Source organism: Amblyraja radiata, chromosome 1 (assembly GCF_010909765.2).
Source record: "Amblyraja radiata isolate CabotCenter1 chromosome 1, sAmbRad1.1.pri, whole genome shotgun sequence".
Lineage (NCBI taxonomy): Eukaryota > Metazoa > Chordata > Chondrichthyes > Rajiformes > Rajidae > Amblyraja > Amblyraja radiata.
Window position 1 is genome coordinate 19,539,130 of NC_045956.1, and position 18,065 is coordinate 19,557,194.

Here is an 18,065-nt window from a genome sequence, read left to right on the forward strand (position 1 = left end):
GAAAGTCAAATCAGGTGACCTCTTTGCTCTTTTTCAACAGACGGCTTACCTCGTCCTGTCATCCTCTGGGATGATTCCTTGCAAATGGCCGACAATGACACGCAGTCTACAGTCAAATTGGATTGGATGTCCTACCAGCAATTACTAAAATGGAAGTGTTGGGTCCACGGCAAGGTTCCTAAGCCGGATTGGAGGTGTACGGATATTCACCACTATGAATGGTGCAAACTAGCTCTTTTTGATTTTCTACTTCAGGTAAGATACAATTGGCTGGTGTTATACTGTGTATTTTTTAATGTTATGTAGGGTTACCGCTCCATCTAGAAAGGCCAATGTTTATATTTGATGTTTGTCAGTGATAATTTCGCCCATGTGCCTATGTCTTCCCTGGTTAATTTTTTAATGAACCGGGTAAATTATATTATTCCTCAAAAAAGTATCTGCACACGTTCAACGTGCAAGGTCAATTTCTGGATCACATGTTTTCCATATTTCCATAGAAAGAGGTAATTCAGCCTACCCTATGCCTGTCCACAATCTCATTCCACCACCATATCCCCCTGTATCCTGTTGTTCTGCTACACATTATATGCATAATAGAATTTTGCAGTGTAAGGCCCCCCAAGTATTTGTGCAACCTTATCATTGTTTAATATACTTTGTTCCACTGTTGAAATCTAAGGAAATAGATTCCTCCTTGGCCTCGTTGCAAGGAGGTGTAAGGTGAGTGTTGGCTGCTTGTTGTACGGCATTGAGGCCTGTGATCACTGGTTAGGGGTGGAGTGATGGTGATTTAGAGTCTGCAATAGGCCTTGAATGGGGTTATTAGTGGGTCGGAAACTTCAATTAGGGACACAATGCATGGGTGAAGAGCCCCATCAAGTGATCTGCGATTAAATGAGGGTTATGCCAGTTGATTTCAATAGACAATAGACAAAGGACAATAGACAATAAGTACAGGAGTAGGCCATATGGCCCTTCAAGCCAGCACTGCCATTCAATGGGATCATGGCTGATCATCCATAATCAGTACTCTGTTCCTGCCTTCTCCTCATATCCCCTGACTCTGCTTTCTTCAAGAGCCCTATCTAGCTCTCTCTTGAAAGTTTCCAGAGAACCGGCCTCCACCGCCCTCTGAGGCAGAGAATTCCACAGACTCACAACTCTCGGTGTGAAGAAGTGTTTCCTCGTCTCAGTTCTGAACAGCCGGCCCCTGGTTCTGGACTCCCCCAACATCAGGAACATGTTTCCTGCTTACGGCCCTTCAAAGCCAGCACCGCCATTACTGCCTATGGAAGTGGAGGAGGTGATTTAAGTGGGGTTATCAGATGATGTATAGGGGTGGGTTTTTCAGGAGGGATGGGTCTAGCAGTGGGTAACAACACACCATGGATGAAGGTGGCCATCGTGATGTAGAGGTAATGTTGTCAAATGTGACATATGATGATGATGAAACTTGTACCTAGGTACAGTGAAATTATTTGTTTTGCATACAATCCAGTAAAATCATACTGTAGACAAGCCCAATAATAATAATAATAATAATAATAAATTTTATTTGCGGGCGCCTTTCAAAGTCTCAAGGACACCTTACAGAAATTAACAAGAGAGAAAAAACATATAGTCGGAGTAAAATAAATAATAAGGACATCACCAATACACAAATTAAAGACGGAAATCGCTCCAAAGACAAAAAATCAAAAACACAATTTGAAGAGAGAGCAGCGGCAGCTAAACCACGCCAGCGTCCACTCTCTCTTCCGACAGCCATCTTGGACACAGACTAACATATTAACTTACACACAAAAAAATCATCCCCCCACAATGGTTACCACTGTGGGGGAAGGCACAATGTCCAGTCCCCATCTCCAGTTCTCCCAAAGTCAGGCCTATTGAGGCCACCGCTATTGCCTCTACGGAGGCCCGATGTTCCTGGCCGTTCTGGCCGGGTGGTGTTGCCCCGGCGTCGGGAGAGTCCTCTCAGCGGCTGGGCCACCTGGAACGGACGCTTCCTAACTGGGGACCGCAGCTTCCGAAGCCGACAAGGCCGTGCCGGTTTGGAGCTCCCAGGCTCCCGATGTTAGAGTCGGCGCCGCCCGCTCTGCTCCGCAGACCCGCAGCCCGGAGGTGTTGATCTCGGCAGTCACAGCACACCGGAGCTCCAGCGCGTCGATCCAGCATGGCGACCCAGGCAAGGCATCGCCTGCTCCGCTCCGCGATAGCGCTCCAGCGCTGTGCCGCCACCGAAGCTGAGGTGCTGGGCGGTCCCCGCCAGGAAACGGCACTCCACGCCCGCTGGTAGGCCACGAGGACGGGTCGACGGGGCAGCCCGGAGAAAAAGCTGCCCCACCAACCAGGTAGGGACCTAGAAATATAGTTACCCCCTACCCCCCACATTAAAAAGTAATTTCTCCAACAGACAAGGCACAGGACTCACTAAAACTGCAAAAAAAAAGTGAATTAAACAGACGGCTGTTGGTTAATAGATAAGTACACTATATTTCTATGAGCAGAATTGCGTTTGAATTTGGCGAGTCTTCAAATATATGCACTCGTACATGAAATCTATCGTGCCACATTCTTAAGGGAATTAAGAAGGAATCAATGGAATTGGAATTAGAGGAAGTATGATTCATTTTAGGGAATTAGATAAATAGATCCCCCCCCAAGGTTAATTGCATGTTGAGGAGACTAAAACGATCCTTTAACATTGCTTACTTCATGTTGCCAAATGCCATAATGGCACCATTGAAGTAATTTCATCATCAATCTCTTCTTTCACCAAGAGATGACGAATGAAATATGGCAACTGAGCCGTGTTCTTCATGGTCTTGTCATGGAACACTGGGCAGTATTTTTCAGTGATGCCAAGTTGGTTCACGGCTAAAGGAGACTTTCTTATAATATAAAATAGTAAGATTAAACGAGAACTTACCAGTTTGAAGTTTGTTCTGTATTTTATGAGGAGTTACGATGAGGGATTACGTGAAGAACCCGTCCAGCACGCATGCGCGGCATACTTCAAAGCAGCGGAGTGGAATCACAGGAAACAGAATAATTGAAATAAACATAGTAAAGAAAAGGAGAACTAAAAATACCAATTGATCTCTATAATTGAAGGTGGGAGCGGAGGGCACGTAATCCCTCATCGTAACTCCTCATAAAATACAGATCAAACTTCAAACTGGTAAGTTCTCGTTTAATTTTACTATTTTACTTCGGAGTCACGTGAGTGACTACGTGAAGATTTTAAAGCTCTGTGATTTCAAACCGTGTAACAGTTCATACTTCACTCGCTGTCTAAGTCATTCGAGGGAGGAAGTATGTTATCGTAATCAATCATGAATCTGTTTGTAAAACAATAATGGTGTTATTAACAATAACAAGACCAAAATGCTCCCCCGGGCTTAAATTATATATTTGCGGAGTCTAATACTTTTTCTGCAAACGATACAGGTTCTGCCAGCGGCTTATTATAAAAGTTTGGAACGTATACTCCCTAGACCACCCCGCTGTAGCCAGGATGTGGTCCATAGGCACATCCATCCTCTTAGTCACCGATGTGGATGCTGCCCTGGTGGAGTAAGATTTATACACGTTAGTATTTACTCCAGCAACTCCCAGTACCTGCTTGGGCCACTTGAGATAGTTTGGCTCGTCACCCGACCATGAGGTTTCTTGTGGCTGACCCATAAGGCTTTTTCCCTCCCTCGGGGATTTCTTATTGTGTCGATGTAGTTCAATAAGTGGGTCATGACACATAACCGTGGTCAGGTGGGTGTGCCCGGAATTCCATGACTGGACCTGATGTTCCTGGTCTGCTCTGTTTGGCCAGCCCCTGAATGGAAAATGTGACACTATCTGGTGTTATAACCATATTGTCCAGATGGAGGAACTGGACTCTTTGTGCTGAGACAAGGCCATCAGCATGACCGTCTACAGGGTAGGTTGTTCCAGGGTGAGGGACCTGGCTGGTGACCATCCCCTAAGGTACGTCAGGACCACACTGACATCCCAGATTTGGGTGTACCTAGGTCTGGGGGATTAGAGTTGAATATGCCTCTCCTGAATTTGATCACCAGTGGGTGGTACCCTATGGCCTGTTGTCCTGGTGCCTGAGTTAAGTAGGCTGACAGAACACTTCTGGCTGTATTAATGGCGCTGTAGCTGAGTCCTTCATTGTGGTGAAGACCTGCCAGGAACTCCAGTACAGGTTTTGTTGTAGTTGAGTGTGTAGTTCCTGTATTTGAACAGTATCTTCCCACTTCTTGATGTTCGCCAAGTATGTTCCCTAGTGGATATGCGATGGGATGCTGCCATCGTGTCGATAGTGCTGTCTGACAATCCAGGCCCAGCAGTGGTCTTCCCAATTCTGCAACCCAGGCCCAGCAGTGTTTTTTTCAAATCTGCAACCCAGTAGTTTAATTTATCGTGGCATGGGTGGCTTATGCCTGAAACTGGGTGAGTTGATAAGTCTGGGCTACTGGGAAAATCATTAGGGTTTTAATGACCATGTCGAGGACCACTGGGAACCATGACTGTGGGTTTAGTCGGGGTACTATCAAAATACCTGAGTCCATCTGTATTTTGCGTAGTACCCGACTGATGAGGCCGTAGTACCTGACTGATGAGGTAGAAAAGGGGAGAACATAGAGATTAGATTCTCCCCCCCCCCCCCAGTTCAGCGGGAATGTATCCATTGCCGCTGCCTCAAAGTTTGGTTTCATGCGACATACATCGGTACGTGGTGATTCAATTGGAATACAAGGAAATCGATATCTGGTGTTCCATATTGCTTTGTAATTTCAGCAAATACTTTGGTTTAATATGTCTGTTTATAGTATTTAGCTCACCTGGCAGGTAAGTTGCTGATGGTCAAATATGTTTGACGACATACGGTTACCAATTGTTAAATAAATTGTCACATGATATCGATTTTATTCCGCCTAAGTGGCTTGGTATATGCCACCACTGTGATGTTGTTAATTTATAAACGAACATGCAAAATCGTGCACTACTGAACAATATGCTTTTACCAATAGAACGTACTCAATATTTCCAACTAGGTTTTATGCCCAGTGTCTATAGTGATGACGACTCCAGATTAGTCCATTTGCCACCATTTTCTGGGTATGGGTTCTTTTGTTTAAACACTAGCACCTTAGCTCTAATGGAAAGGTTCAAGTTAAGTAGCTGGTAATGCTGCTACTAATTCCCAATTACTCTTGCCACTTTGTTGAATGGTTGGTTGATTGTTACCATTAATTGTTGCAGGTTGTGTCATACGCTGACTCTCCTTTTGGCAATGTTATAGATGAGTGGGTAGAGTTAATTGAATACCAGATAATCAATAGTTGTGGATGGTGTCAACGTAGATTTATCTGGATTGTATGACAGAGCCCAGGCTAAATAAGTTTTAGTAGCTAATGCTGCTGATTTAGCTATTTCCATGGATTTGTCTGTCGTTAATATCATAGAGACATGCCATGACGATATGTTCCTTAATAGTGTCAAGGCTGGTTTGAATATCTGGAAACAGTTTTGGCTCATATTAGCCATTGTTAATAATTTATATTGCCATAGTTACCCCATCCAGGTAAATTGTGGTATCTCCGAAGATCTTTTATGAATGGGTACTGAATAGTATGCATCTTTTAAGTCGATGTCTACCATAAAGTATCCTAGGAAATCTACGGTTAGCAGTTACAAGTTTCCATAAAGTGTGTATACCTGGTGAAAATACTCAAGTGGTTAAGTCAATGATGGTGCTACATTCATCATCTTTGGGTTTTTTGGTACCAAAGGTTCATATTAGACTTCTTTATGACCCCTTTGTATATCTTCTCCAGTTAGCTAGTCCCTCATGTTCTTTTTTAGTGGGAGGGTAGACCCCTTTGGGGTGCATGCTGAACTGGTGGCAAGTTTCTTAATTCAATTTTTATCCTTGAATACTTTTGGTATATAACTACCAAGTGTGATAGTTCTTCATGCTTCCAACCCAGGTGTGATTCCCCCCCCCTGTTAGTACAAACCCTTCACCTTTTATGTGATGGTAGGAACCATACTTATCTGCCTTCACTGTTGTTTAGTGGTGTGTTCATTTCTTCGATTTCTGGTTCCTTGTCTGTAGGTGTTGTTGGGGGGTGGCACATTTTCCATGGGGCCCACTCTGAACCCTGGCCTGAAAAGGCTTAAGGGGGCTGGCATGCGGGCCCCGGGCTTTCACCAGTACCATTAAGTAGACGCCTACTGGTGGACGCGTAGAGGTACTGCTGTCTGGTTTTGTGTGGTTTGCTCATTCCAGGCCCTGCCCTATTGATGCCGAATATCTTGGATACTTTGTCCAGTTTTTTAGGCTTGGTTTGGTAACTTTGCCAGATAGTAGGATCTGTGGTTGTGAGGTAGGCGTTCTCACAGTCCTGTGAATTTTTTAGGTTGAGGGCAGGTTTTATGACTTCCTTCGAGAAGTTGAGGAGCATACCGTGAACAGTAGGGCCAGGTGTTTTGCCATACTACCCTGCCCCTCTGGAATGAGCATGCGAAAATGATAGCCGACGTCAGGGGTATCAAATGCAATTTAAGATATTTGGGTTTTTAAATGCCCTGCTCAATGTACCCCCCAATAATGGTGGGCACTTTGAGTAAATGCAATTTTGGGGAGGCGTGATAAAATCCAACGCCTCATGACTACCTGTCTTGGATCGTTTTTTTTTTTTTTTTTTTTTTTTTGAAAAACCAGGTAGTAAGCTGGCCGTCAGTTTAGACTGAAAACGCCATCTCGCTCATGGTGTAGCCACGTAGCGGCCACACCCAGCAGCTCTTCCTGATCCTGTACCTCAAGCATACTCCCGATGTTGTTCAGCCAGTGACCCCTCTTCTTGACCAGCCTAGCCCTGGTCGCCATCGATCCCTCGATAAGGGAGATGGCCAGTGCTGTTAGTGCACTGGAGCAGGAGTGTTATGCTCCCTTGGCGAGCTTGCCCCAGCTCCCGAGGCAAGTCTCGCTGGAGTTTTTTACTCCATGACCTTACTCTAGGCTTGGAGAACAGACACTTACTCGCTCTCGGGCGGTAGTTTGAAGTGCCGGTTCCATCTTCCGTGTCTGTCTCCAGCCCGAGGTTTGGTTGCTGACTTTGCTCTAGAGGCTGCCTGCCGTTTTCGGGCGGCATTTCTGCGGTTCTCGGGCTGTGAGTCTCTTTGTCGGGAGTATGCAGGGGTTACCGGCCGGTTTTTGAGTTTCCCTCCAGTCCGCTGCTGTTGGTCAGACTGCTGTTAGCGGACTGGGCATCGGCTCAGTACCCTGACTGTGGACCGCAGCGTGTGCAGTCCAGGTGCCACCTCTCCCCCCTCCACTGATGGAACGCTCCTTCCCTGGAGTCGAATGGGGGCCGCTTCCCTCTGTTCTGCTATGCTCTCTCCAGTTTCCCCTGGAGCAACAAAGAGGAGCAAAGTTGTAAAATCGAACCTGTGGGTAAGTACTTACCTAACAGTCCGTTCCTTCAGGCTTGTAGCGGGAGCGCCCGTACTCTCGTTCGTCGCTGTTGCATCTGCGTGAACGCTCATGTCGCGCATGTGTGCTGGACGGGTTCTTCACGTAGTCACTCACGTGACTCCGGAGTAAAATGCAGTATTTGTTTCCACTCATGTAATCTTTATAAATGAACAGGAAATCCAATAGTATCAATATCATCAGAGTCTATAATTTTCTCTCTTCCTTTGCTTAAGAGGCATGATGTTGACTCCTGTTGGTATCTTAACAGTCAGTGTTTGTCAATTGCAGCCAGTATCAACCATGCCTATTTTCAGCTTTCAGCAGCAATACATTGTTGATCTAAAGGTTTATGAAAATAAGATCTTCAAGTTCAACATTGCAAAATGTTGGCAACTATTTCATTCTCCAAACGATACAATAATTTCAAAAATTAAGTATAAAATTGAGTGTTCAAAGTACACGTTGAATATTACTGTAAAGCATTCAAGATCTGAAATCAATGTGCAATGGGTGGTCATGGTTAAAGATATTAGAGGAGCTCCTCTAGGATCTTTGTAGATTAAATATCTTTATTGGAAATGAGTTATAAATGCCAATTATCTTTTATTAAATGTCCACATGATCTTCCTCAGATATATTTGTGGTGCCATCACTTGTATCTGGTTTGCCATGGTTTTAAAAACCTTTTATATAGAGAATGCTTTACTTTACAGATATTGAAGGTGCAATAAAATACTGTTCCTTCAGTGATGCTCCAACCACTGGAGGTACTATAAGCAATGTCCAGAAGATAATATTTAAAATGTGTTAATCTGCCATTTGTGATGAATCCCAATGCTGGCTATTGTTTTAAAATAATTGGTATTAGTTTATTACTGTCATGTGTACACAAATACAGTGAACATTTGTTTGCGTGCTTTATTTGCATGCATATTATATATGAGTATGATCAAGCTATACACAAGTACAACAGGTCATGCAAAGAGAAAAAATACATGAGTGTACAACATGGTGTTCAGCATTATATTGTTAAAATTATAGAAAAAGTGCTGGTTAAAAAAAGTGCAAGGACTACAATGAGGTAGGTTGGGTAATTGGGACTATATCTCAGCTTATGAGCTGCATTTATCTACTGCATTTGGTACTCCAGATGTGACCTCCTTTATATTGCTGTGACCAAATTTAGACCAGGCGATCATTTACGTACCACTTGTGATCAGCGTGCCAAGATCTACCAGTTGCTAACCTTTTTAACTCCCCTTCCTGTTCCCATACCATCCTTCCTGTTCTGGGTCTCATTCATTGCCAGAGTGAAGACACACACACACTGGAGTAACAGCGCCACATATTCTGCTTGGTATGAAGATTGAATTCTCCAATTTTAGGGAACCAACAATCCCCCTTCTCTCTTTAACCCCCCTCTCTTCCCTGTGCCTTTCCAAGATGTGCACCCATTTCTCATATTATTCTGCCCTCTTTGCTCTCCCATGGTCCCCTTCTTCATCTCTTCTTCTGGCCTCTCTTCTCTTCTTAGGATTTTGTTTCCTTTTCACCATCTGGCCTTTGCCCACCCGTCTGCCAATCACCCCCTCTCATCTGTATCCACCTGTTACTTGCCTGGTTTTGTCCCATGCCCTCCTCTCTTCCAGCTTTCTCCTTTCCCTGCAAACAGTCTGAAGAAGGGTCCAGATCTGCAATTTTGTTTGTCCATTCTCTCCACAGATGCTGCCTGACCCATTGAGTTACTCCAGCGCCTTGTATTTTTTTGCACAAGACTGCAGTTCCTCCTGCCTTCTGTTTGTTTTGTTTTTGTTCTGCATTTACAGTTGATACTATTTTATTTTCAACATAATCTCAGGGAAGCTTTCTCTTTCAGGTTTATAATCGACTTGACAGAAATTGCTGTGGATTTCGACCTAGAAAGGAAGATACTTGTGCTCAAAATGGCCTGAAAATGAAATGTGACAATCAGGACAACATCAGCTTGTTTCACATTTTGTACAGAGATCGTGATCCACGGCATTTGGTCTTCATAGACAATAAGGGCTTCTTTGACAGAAATGAAGACAACTTAAATTTTAAAGTATTGCAAGGAATAACTGAGTGAGTATCTATTTGGAATGGGATATTAAAATTACAGCAGGATTATATGCTATGTTGAGACCCAATATACACACTATAGTGATACTGTTATGAGCCAAGCCATGAAGAGTATCTCTCTTCACTTCTTTATTTTTAGATTACCATCCATGGAGCAAAACACAAAAGTAATGAGGAGATGGAAACATAAAATACACGTATGATCAAGTGTTTCATTTTCATTCAGTCTAGCAGATTTGATTCTTGACAAAGAAATCCCATCTGATTGAAGGTATTAAAAGGAGAAGTAAAAGACAAATATTATTGCATAGCCATCAGTCTGAAGAAGGGTCTCAACTCAAAATGTCACCTATCCATGTTCTCCAGAGATGTGCCTGACCTGTTGAGTTACTCCAGTACTTTGTATCATTGTGTGTATTAATCAGCATCTGCAGTTCTTTTGTTTCTTCAGCAATTTTTGGTTTACTTTTAATTTTCATTATATTTCAGTCAGTACAACTGAAATGGCTGTTAGAATTTAGCAAGACTATTGACAGAGCATTACTGTTGGTTTAAGTCCCATGTTAGGTCCTCCTTTCCTGAAGAACACCTGTGATTTGATATTGCAGAAACTTGAAAGTCACCATGACCATTTAAAATTTCAGATTAATCAATTAGCCAAATCTAAATTTACCACCTGAATTCTCTCAGCAATTGAGGACACGTGGTTTCCTGCAGTAGCCTTCTGTGAGTTGTGGAACTGAGAAAAAAAAATCATATTCCCTTTGCAGAGCTGCCCCAAATTATTGCAGGATGCAGCTGTTGGCTTCCAATGTTGGAAAGAGACCTGATAAGATTTAGTTTAGATACGGCGTGAAAACAGGTCGTTTGGCCCACCGAGTCCACGCCGACAATTGATCACTCACACACTAGTTCCACGTTATCCCAGTTTTGCATTCTACACATTATGGGCATATTACACAAAGTGCTGCAGTCGGTACCCGGACGTGGCGTTGAAGGACGAGAAGCCGAAGCAAAGAAGTTGAAGCCAAATAGCCGAATGGAAACGAAGCCGAAACGCCAAATAACCTAAAGCATATGAAGCCGAAACGCCAACGAATCGAAAGCATACGAAGCCGAAACGCCAACGAACAGAAAGGGCAGGACGCCCAAAAACCAACTAACTGAAAGGCTGCGTCACCTGAAAGCAAACTCACCGAATGGCTGCTCTGCCGAAAACGCCACCTAACCGAAAAGATGCGTCACCTACAAGCCAACTAACCGAATGCCACTCTGCCAAAAAGTCAAATAACGGACATGAGGTCGCTGGGGGGCAGGACTTGTTAGCAATTGTTCCAGACCCCCGCGTCCATCACATCACTGGCCGGTGGAGACGGGAGGGTGGGGGTCATTTTCCCACACAAGCCATTATTTGACTTTTCGGGCAGAGCGGCATTCGGTTAGTTGGCTTGTAGGCGACGCAGCCTTTCAGTTAGGTGGCGTTTCGGCAGAGCGGCCATTTGGTGAGTTTGCTTTTAGCCGACGCAGCCTTTCGGTTAGTTGGCTTTTCGGCTTCGTATGCTTTCGATTATTTGGCATTTCAGCTTTGTTTCCATTCGGCTATTTGGCTTCAACTTCTTTGCTTTGGCTTCTCGTCCTTCGATGCCACATCCGCACACGCTGTAGTCACTCAGCCGACTCAATCATTCTGAAGAAGGGTCCTGACATCACCAATCCATGTTCTCCAGCGATGCTGCCTGGCCCACTAAGTTACTCTATCAGTTTGTGGCCTTTTATATATTAACCATCATCTGCAGTTCTTTAACTACATCCAATGATAATACCTTACTTGGTTAAAGCAGACAATTGGAAATAACGGACACCATTCGCCCCCTCCCCCCAATGGTCCGTTATAATGTGGGTGTGCTGCACTAAACACAAATACAATCAAGCAAGGTACAAAGGGTTAAGTGAAGATAGTTAATGGCTACAGGGAAGGGAAATAGTAAATAGCACAGCGGGAGAATTCTGGTCCAAATTCAATATTTCAAAATGATACTTGGCCATTTGGGCATAAAATTATATATTCAATGTACCTCATCCAAGCCAAGTTCTGTGCTCTCCTGGGAAAGAAATAATGCAAAATGGAATGTGTTCAGGTCCATGCTCTAAATAGAATTACCCATTGAGCACTGTGAAATCGGCAGATTGTCCATGAGATGCGATTTTTTGCTCGCCTGCAATAGCCCAGATGGTTATGAAATATATAAATCTTCCATAGCAATTAGGATAAACTCTTTTTGCAATTTGAATACTGTATGTAGGCTCCTTAAAGTGCTAAATATCAGGAGAATTCAGCCACAGAATCACGATTCCCAGGGGCATGCTGTTAAGTTTGACTGTTACCACATTTTTACAGTGGAGAAAGACGGGAGGACAGAGGATCTCGTGGGAGTCACTGGAAGGGTCTTGAGAGCAGTCAGTGTTACGGACACAGATGCTGAAGACCCTGTGCGTATGAAGATAGACAAATCTCCTGAGCCTGATTAGATATATCCAAGGACACTTTGGGAAGCTAGATAGGAATTTGCAGGAGCCCTAGGGAAAATTTATGAGTCGTCTTTAAATATAGGGGAGATGCCGGAAGACTGGAGGGAGACAAATGTTGTGCCTCTATTCAAGAATGGCTACAAAGAAAAGGCTGGGAACTACAGGTCAGCGAGCTAAACATCTGTGATTGGAAAGTATTCTGAGGGATAGGATATACATGCACTTCTGTGGACTGTGCTGATTCGGGTGAGTCAACATGGTTTTGTACGTGGGAGGTCGTGTCTCATGAATCTGATTGAGTTTTTCAAGGATGTGACCAGAAAGGTCAACAACGGCAGAAATGTAGACATAGATTTTAGTATGACATTTGACAAGATTCCGCATGGTAGGCTGCTCTGGAAGTTTCGATCCCAAGGGATTCAAGGAGAGATAGCTGAATGGATAGAAAATTGGCTTCATGGAAGGAAGCAGAGGGTGATGGTGGAAGGTTGCTTTTCGGACTGGAGGCTTGTCACTAATGGTGTGCCTCAGCAGTTTGTCAACTACATTAATGATTTGGATGAGAACATACAGGGCATGGTTAGCAAGTTTGTAGACGACACAAAAGTGGGAGGTATTGCAGATAGTGTAGGTGGTTATCAAAAATTGCAGCAGGATCTTGACCGGTTTTGATGGAATTTAATACAGAGAAATATGAGGTGTTGCATTTTGGGAGCACTAACATGGGCAGAACCCACACAGTGAATGGTAGGGCTCTGGCTAGTGTTGTAGAGCAGACGGATCTAGGAGTACAGGTACACAGTTCATTGAAAATGGCATCACAGGTAGATAAGGTGGTCAAAAAGCATTTAGCACATTGGTTTTCATCAGTCAGAGCATTGAGTATAGAAGTTGGGAGGTTATGTTGTAGTTGCATAAGACGTTGATGAGACCGCATTTAGAGTATTGTGTTCAGTTTTGGGCACCATGTTATAGGAAAGATGTTGTCAAGCTTGAAAAGGTTCAGAGAGGATTTACAAGGAGGTTGCCAGGGCTTGAGGGTCTGAGCTATAGGGAGAGGTTGAGCAGGCTAGGACTCTATTCCTTGGAGCACAGGAGGATGAACGGTGATCTTATAGAGGTGTACAAAATCATGAGAGGGATGGATCGGGTAGACGCACAGTGTTTCCTTTTGCCCCGAGTAGGGGAATCGAGAACCAGAAGGCTTAGGTTTACTGTGAGGGAGGAAAGGTTTAATAGGAACCGGAGGGGAAACTTTTTCACACAAAGGTTGGTAGGTGTATGGAGCGAGCTGCCGGAGGATATGTGCACCTGATGATTTTATAAATCTCAATAAGATCACCACTCAGCCACCGAAACTCCGGGGAAAAAAGACCCAGTCGACCCAGCCTCTTCTGATCCGAGAACACCCTCATAAAGTTTTTTTGCGCCCTTTCCAGTTTAATGACATATTTCCCATAACTGGGCAGTCATATGTATACAATACTCCATATGTGTCTTTACCAAAGTCTTGCCCAACTTTAATATAATGTCCCTATATCCATATACTATTTAGCAGGATAAAAAGACACAAAATGCTGGAGTAACTCAGCGGGTTAGGTGGCATCCCTGCAGAACATAGGTGACATTTCGAGTTGGGACCCTTCTTCAGACTCACTTACTTGGCTTTGACCCACCCTCACCTCTCTTATTCAGCATTCTCTCTTCTACTACAATCAATCTGAAGAAGGGTCCTGACCCCAAACCTCACCTATCCTTTCCTTCCACAGATGCTGCGCGACCTGTTGAGTTACTCCAGCGCTTTGTGCTTTGCTGCAGTTCCTTGTATCTCCATGTTCCAACTCCTGTACTCAATATCTCAATTGTTGAGGACCAGCGTGCCAAACGCCTTCTTCATCACCCTCTCCACTTGAGTCACACTTTCATGGAACCATGCACCTGTACCCTTGGACTCTCTGTTCTGCAGCGCTCTGCTTTACTACCCTGGTTTGTCTTACATGCAACACATTATATCTATCTTAATTAAATTTAATCTGCCATTCCTTATCCATGCTACAGTAAATTATCTAATGCAAAAATTCTTGCAAGAATTACATTCTAAATGTTGCACAGCTTCAAAGAAAGATTTAAATTCAGCTATAAATAAATGACTTTGGGGGTAACAAAAAGAACAATGTTGAGTAAAATTGGTCTTTGGATCATTCATTGGATCATTGGGTTAGCACGATCAAAGCTTCATCTGTCAGCCAAGATTTTTCAATGTAATTTGTTGGAGGCTGGTCATCCAGTTAGCTATGGTGATGGCAGGACAGACAGAGTTGGGTGCAAACAACAGCTTTGGATAATTTGGCTTGAACAGTGAGGAGGACACTAAAAGATGCAGTGCCAAGATGTGGCAAACTCCCAACGAAAGAATTTATGCAGCTTGGAAACATGATCATGGAAATCTAGGTGGCAAACTGAGCTTGTCTTATAAAGAGGGCAACTGTTTCTCTTACTTACATTAATGCACATGAATGAGTCTGAAGAAGGGTCTTGACCCTAAACGTCACCTATTCCTTCTGCAGTTGTTCAGAGCCCTAGTGAGACCACACCTGGTGTATTGTGTGCAGTTTTGGTCCCCTAATTTGAGGTAGGACATTCTTGCTATTGAGGGAGTGCAGCGTAGGTTTACAAGGTTAATTCCCGGGATGGCAGGACTGTCATATGCTGAGAGAATGGAGCAACTGGGCTTGTACACTCTGGAGTTTAGAAGGATGAGAGGGAATCTCATTGAAACATATAAGATTGTTAAGGGCTTGGACACGCTAGAGGCAGGAAACATGTTCCCGATGTTGGGGGAGTCCAGAACCAGGGGCCACAGTTTAAGAATGAGTAAGCCATTTAGAACGGAGACGAGGAAACACTTTTTCTCACAGAGAGTGGTGAGTCTGTGGAATTCTCTGCCTCAGAGGGCGGTGGAGGCAGGTTCTCTGGATGCTTTCAAGAGAGAGGACTCTTAAAATAGTGGAGTCAGGGGATATGGGGAGAAGGCAGGAACGTGGGTACTGATTTAGGATGATCAGCCATGATCACATTGAATGGCGGTGCTGGCTTGAAGGGCCAAATGGCCTACTCCTGTACCTATTGTCTATTGTCTATTGTCTATTCCTTTTCTCCAGAGATGCTGCCTGACCCGCTGAGTTACCCCAGCATTTTGTATCTATCCTCGGTGTAAACCAGCATCTGTAGGTCCTTCCTACACATTCAAAATATGACATGGTTTGCTTCCGTATAATATGTGCAGGAAGAAGGCTGTGAACAGCACATAAGATCTTTTGTGATATTTCCACAGATTTCCGGAATCTGCCATATCCATACTGAAGAACGGACTTCTCCGAGAGAGACTTCTTCAGTCCTTGTTCCTTGACCAACTTTACTGGGAGAGCCAGGGAGGTCGCAGGGGAATCGAGAAGCTGATTGATGTGATTGAAAGGAGGGCAACTATTTTTCTTACTTACATTAATGCACATGGACTCAAGGTGCTACCTATGAATGAGTAATTGCACTATTGATTAGTATCCTGTGAAGCATCAACTATTGACAAAAGAGGTTATTCCTCAATGCTTTATTCTTGACAGCAATTTTCTGTATTAATTTTTATACATATAAAATCTATTCTAGATTTACTTTTAGTTATTAAAAAGTAAAATAAATAGTTAAAAGGCAGGGAAGATGTCTGTAACAAAAAAAATACTGCCAGCCAAAGTACTTAAAGAACAGCAATTTTGGAATGAGCACTTTTTGTAAAAATGTCTTCGCCATTGGACACTGACGAGGCAGAATAATCAAAGTTTGATAGGCTTTGAAGAAGTTATTTTTGCCTGCCTGAGAACATATGAATTATATAAAACAAAGACACTTTTAAATATCTATATATTTTAATGTACCAAGAAACTGACTAGTACTCAAATGCAACGTGAATATTTCAGTATAGTTTTTTTTAAAGCTATTTTCTGTAATATAAAATGAAGTCACTCACATGTTGGACCAGACTTTTATTAAAATCATTTTGGTCTTCCATAAAATGCATTTATTTATTACATCTTCATACTGTTTTGAGATTATGAGCTCTGAATAGACCCCCTGGAATACACAAAGTATTACTTATTTTTGATCTGCAGTGGGCTGGTCAGAGTGGAGACCTGGCTTGTGATCTCTGCACAAAAATAAAGAAGCAAAAACAACATTTCTTCAATTTGTTCATGAATTGCAACCACAAGCTGCTGACAATGCCTGTATTTAATATCCATAACCATTCTATAGCCAATAGAATGGTAGTGGTTCCCTCTGACAGATGAATCACCTGCCCTGCACAATTGCCTAAGAGTTGGTCAAGCTTTGCCCTCTCTCTTGCCGGGCTCACTACATGTTGCCTGAGAAAACTCTCCCGAACACACTTGACAAATTTCACCCCAACTAAGCCATTGGCACCTTGGCAGTCCCAGTGCCAGGGAAAAATTAAAATCCCCTATTATGATAACCCTATTAGTCTCACAGCTGTCTGCAATGTCCTGGAATATTTGTTCCTCTAAGTCCCAATGACTATTGTGAGCCGAAACTGCAATCGCAGCAAGATAACCATTGCCCCGAGTGAGTAAGGGAGTGGATGAGAAAATGGGAGTGAATGGTAGCACAACGGTCAAAAACCTGATGTGAGTCTCCAAACTTTTTAGTAAGGATATTGAGATAGCATTGCACTTCTGAAAGACCTCTGTTGTCTGGACCATCGGAAATTTTATCCATGAAGGCAGTTCTTGGAATATTTGCAAAACTGACCTGGGTCTATCCAAGGCACCAAAGAAACATTTCTTATCAACTAATAATGGAGTGCTCAAATGTATTGTTTGGAAAAAATCCAACTCCCTCAACCAGACTGCTTCCTCAAGGAGAGGACAAGAATAAATAAGAAATTAGTCAACTAGGCAGGGGTGGTCTCTGGAGGTCTGTTTGCGTACAAGGTAAAAACCTGGCATTAACACAGCAATCACAACCTGGCCACATCAAACTGATTTTAAACTGAGCACAAGCATTTCAGCATGTTCCATAGCTCACCAGAAGCAGTTACAGAAAGTAGAGAAAAAGACTTGCAATGCTATTTACCGGAGATAACACCGGAATAGTACCCAGCAAATCATCTTCACTTGGGTATGTTACTTTTTCTCATAACACGGAAGCAGGCCATTTGGCCTATCGAGTCTCAGTTGGTTCCCGCAGCAATTCCATCATTCCCCTATTTATAGGAATGAATGTGTTAACATATGATGAGCATTTGACGGCACTGGGCCTCTACTTGCTGCAGTTTACAAAGATGAGGGGGGGGACCTCATTGAAACGTTGAGGTCCCTTTTCCCTTCACTGTCTTTCATACCACACCGCTCATCGTGAGCTGTCATTAGTCCTCCCAAAGTGCATCACTGTGAACTGATCAGCATTATATGCAATTTGCCACTGCTCCGTCCATTATTCTGTAACCTATGATTATCGTCCTCACTATCAAAAACTCTGTCCATATTTGTGTCATTTTTAAACTTACTATTCATACATCCGACATTCATATCCGAAGTAATTTAACATACAGTATATATCAAACAGTAAAGGTCTGAGCGCTGATTTTTATAGCCCACCACAGGACACAGTCTTCCAGCACAAAAGCAACCCACCACCATTAACCTCTTCCTCCTATTACCAAACCAACAGAGCCATAGAGTTATAGAGTCATACGGCGTGGAAACAGGCCCTTCGGCCCAACTTGCGCGCAACAGCCAACATGTCCCAGCTACACTAGTCCCACACAAATCCCACCTGCCCGTGTTTGGTCCATATCCCTCCAAATCTGTCCTATCCATGTGCCTCTCTAACTGTTTCTTAAATGTTGGGTTAGTCCCTGCCTCAACTACTTCCT

The 18,065-nt window shown here is 43.4% G+C and overlaps 1 protein-coding gene across 1 annotated transcript in view; it reads left to right on the top strand.

Moving 5' to 3' along the window:
• gask1b (golgi associated kinase 1B) overlaps positions 1-16,347 on the top strand; it is a 65,689-nt gene extending 49,342 nt beyond the window's left edge. The window contains exons 2-4 of the mRNA XM_033018486.1: positions 41-255; positions 9,369-9,595; positions 15,456-16,347. Of these exons, the coding sequence (XP_032874377.1) occupies positions 41-255; positions 9,369-9,595; positions 15,456-15,663 (650 nt within the window). The 3' untranslated portion in view covers positions 15,664-16,347. The remainder of the gene's footprint in view (positions 1-40; positions 256-9,368; positions 9,596-15,455) is intronic.
• The last annotated feature ends 1,718 nt before the right edge of the window (positions 16,348-18,065 follow it).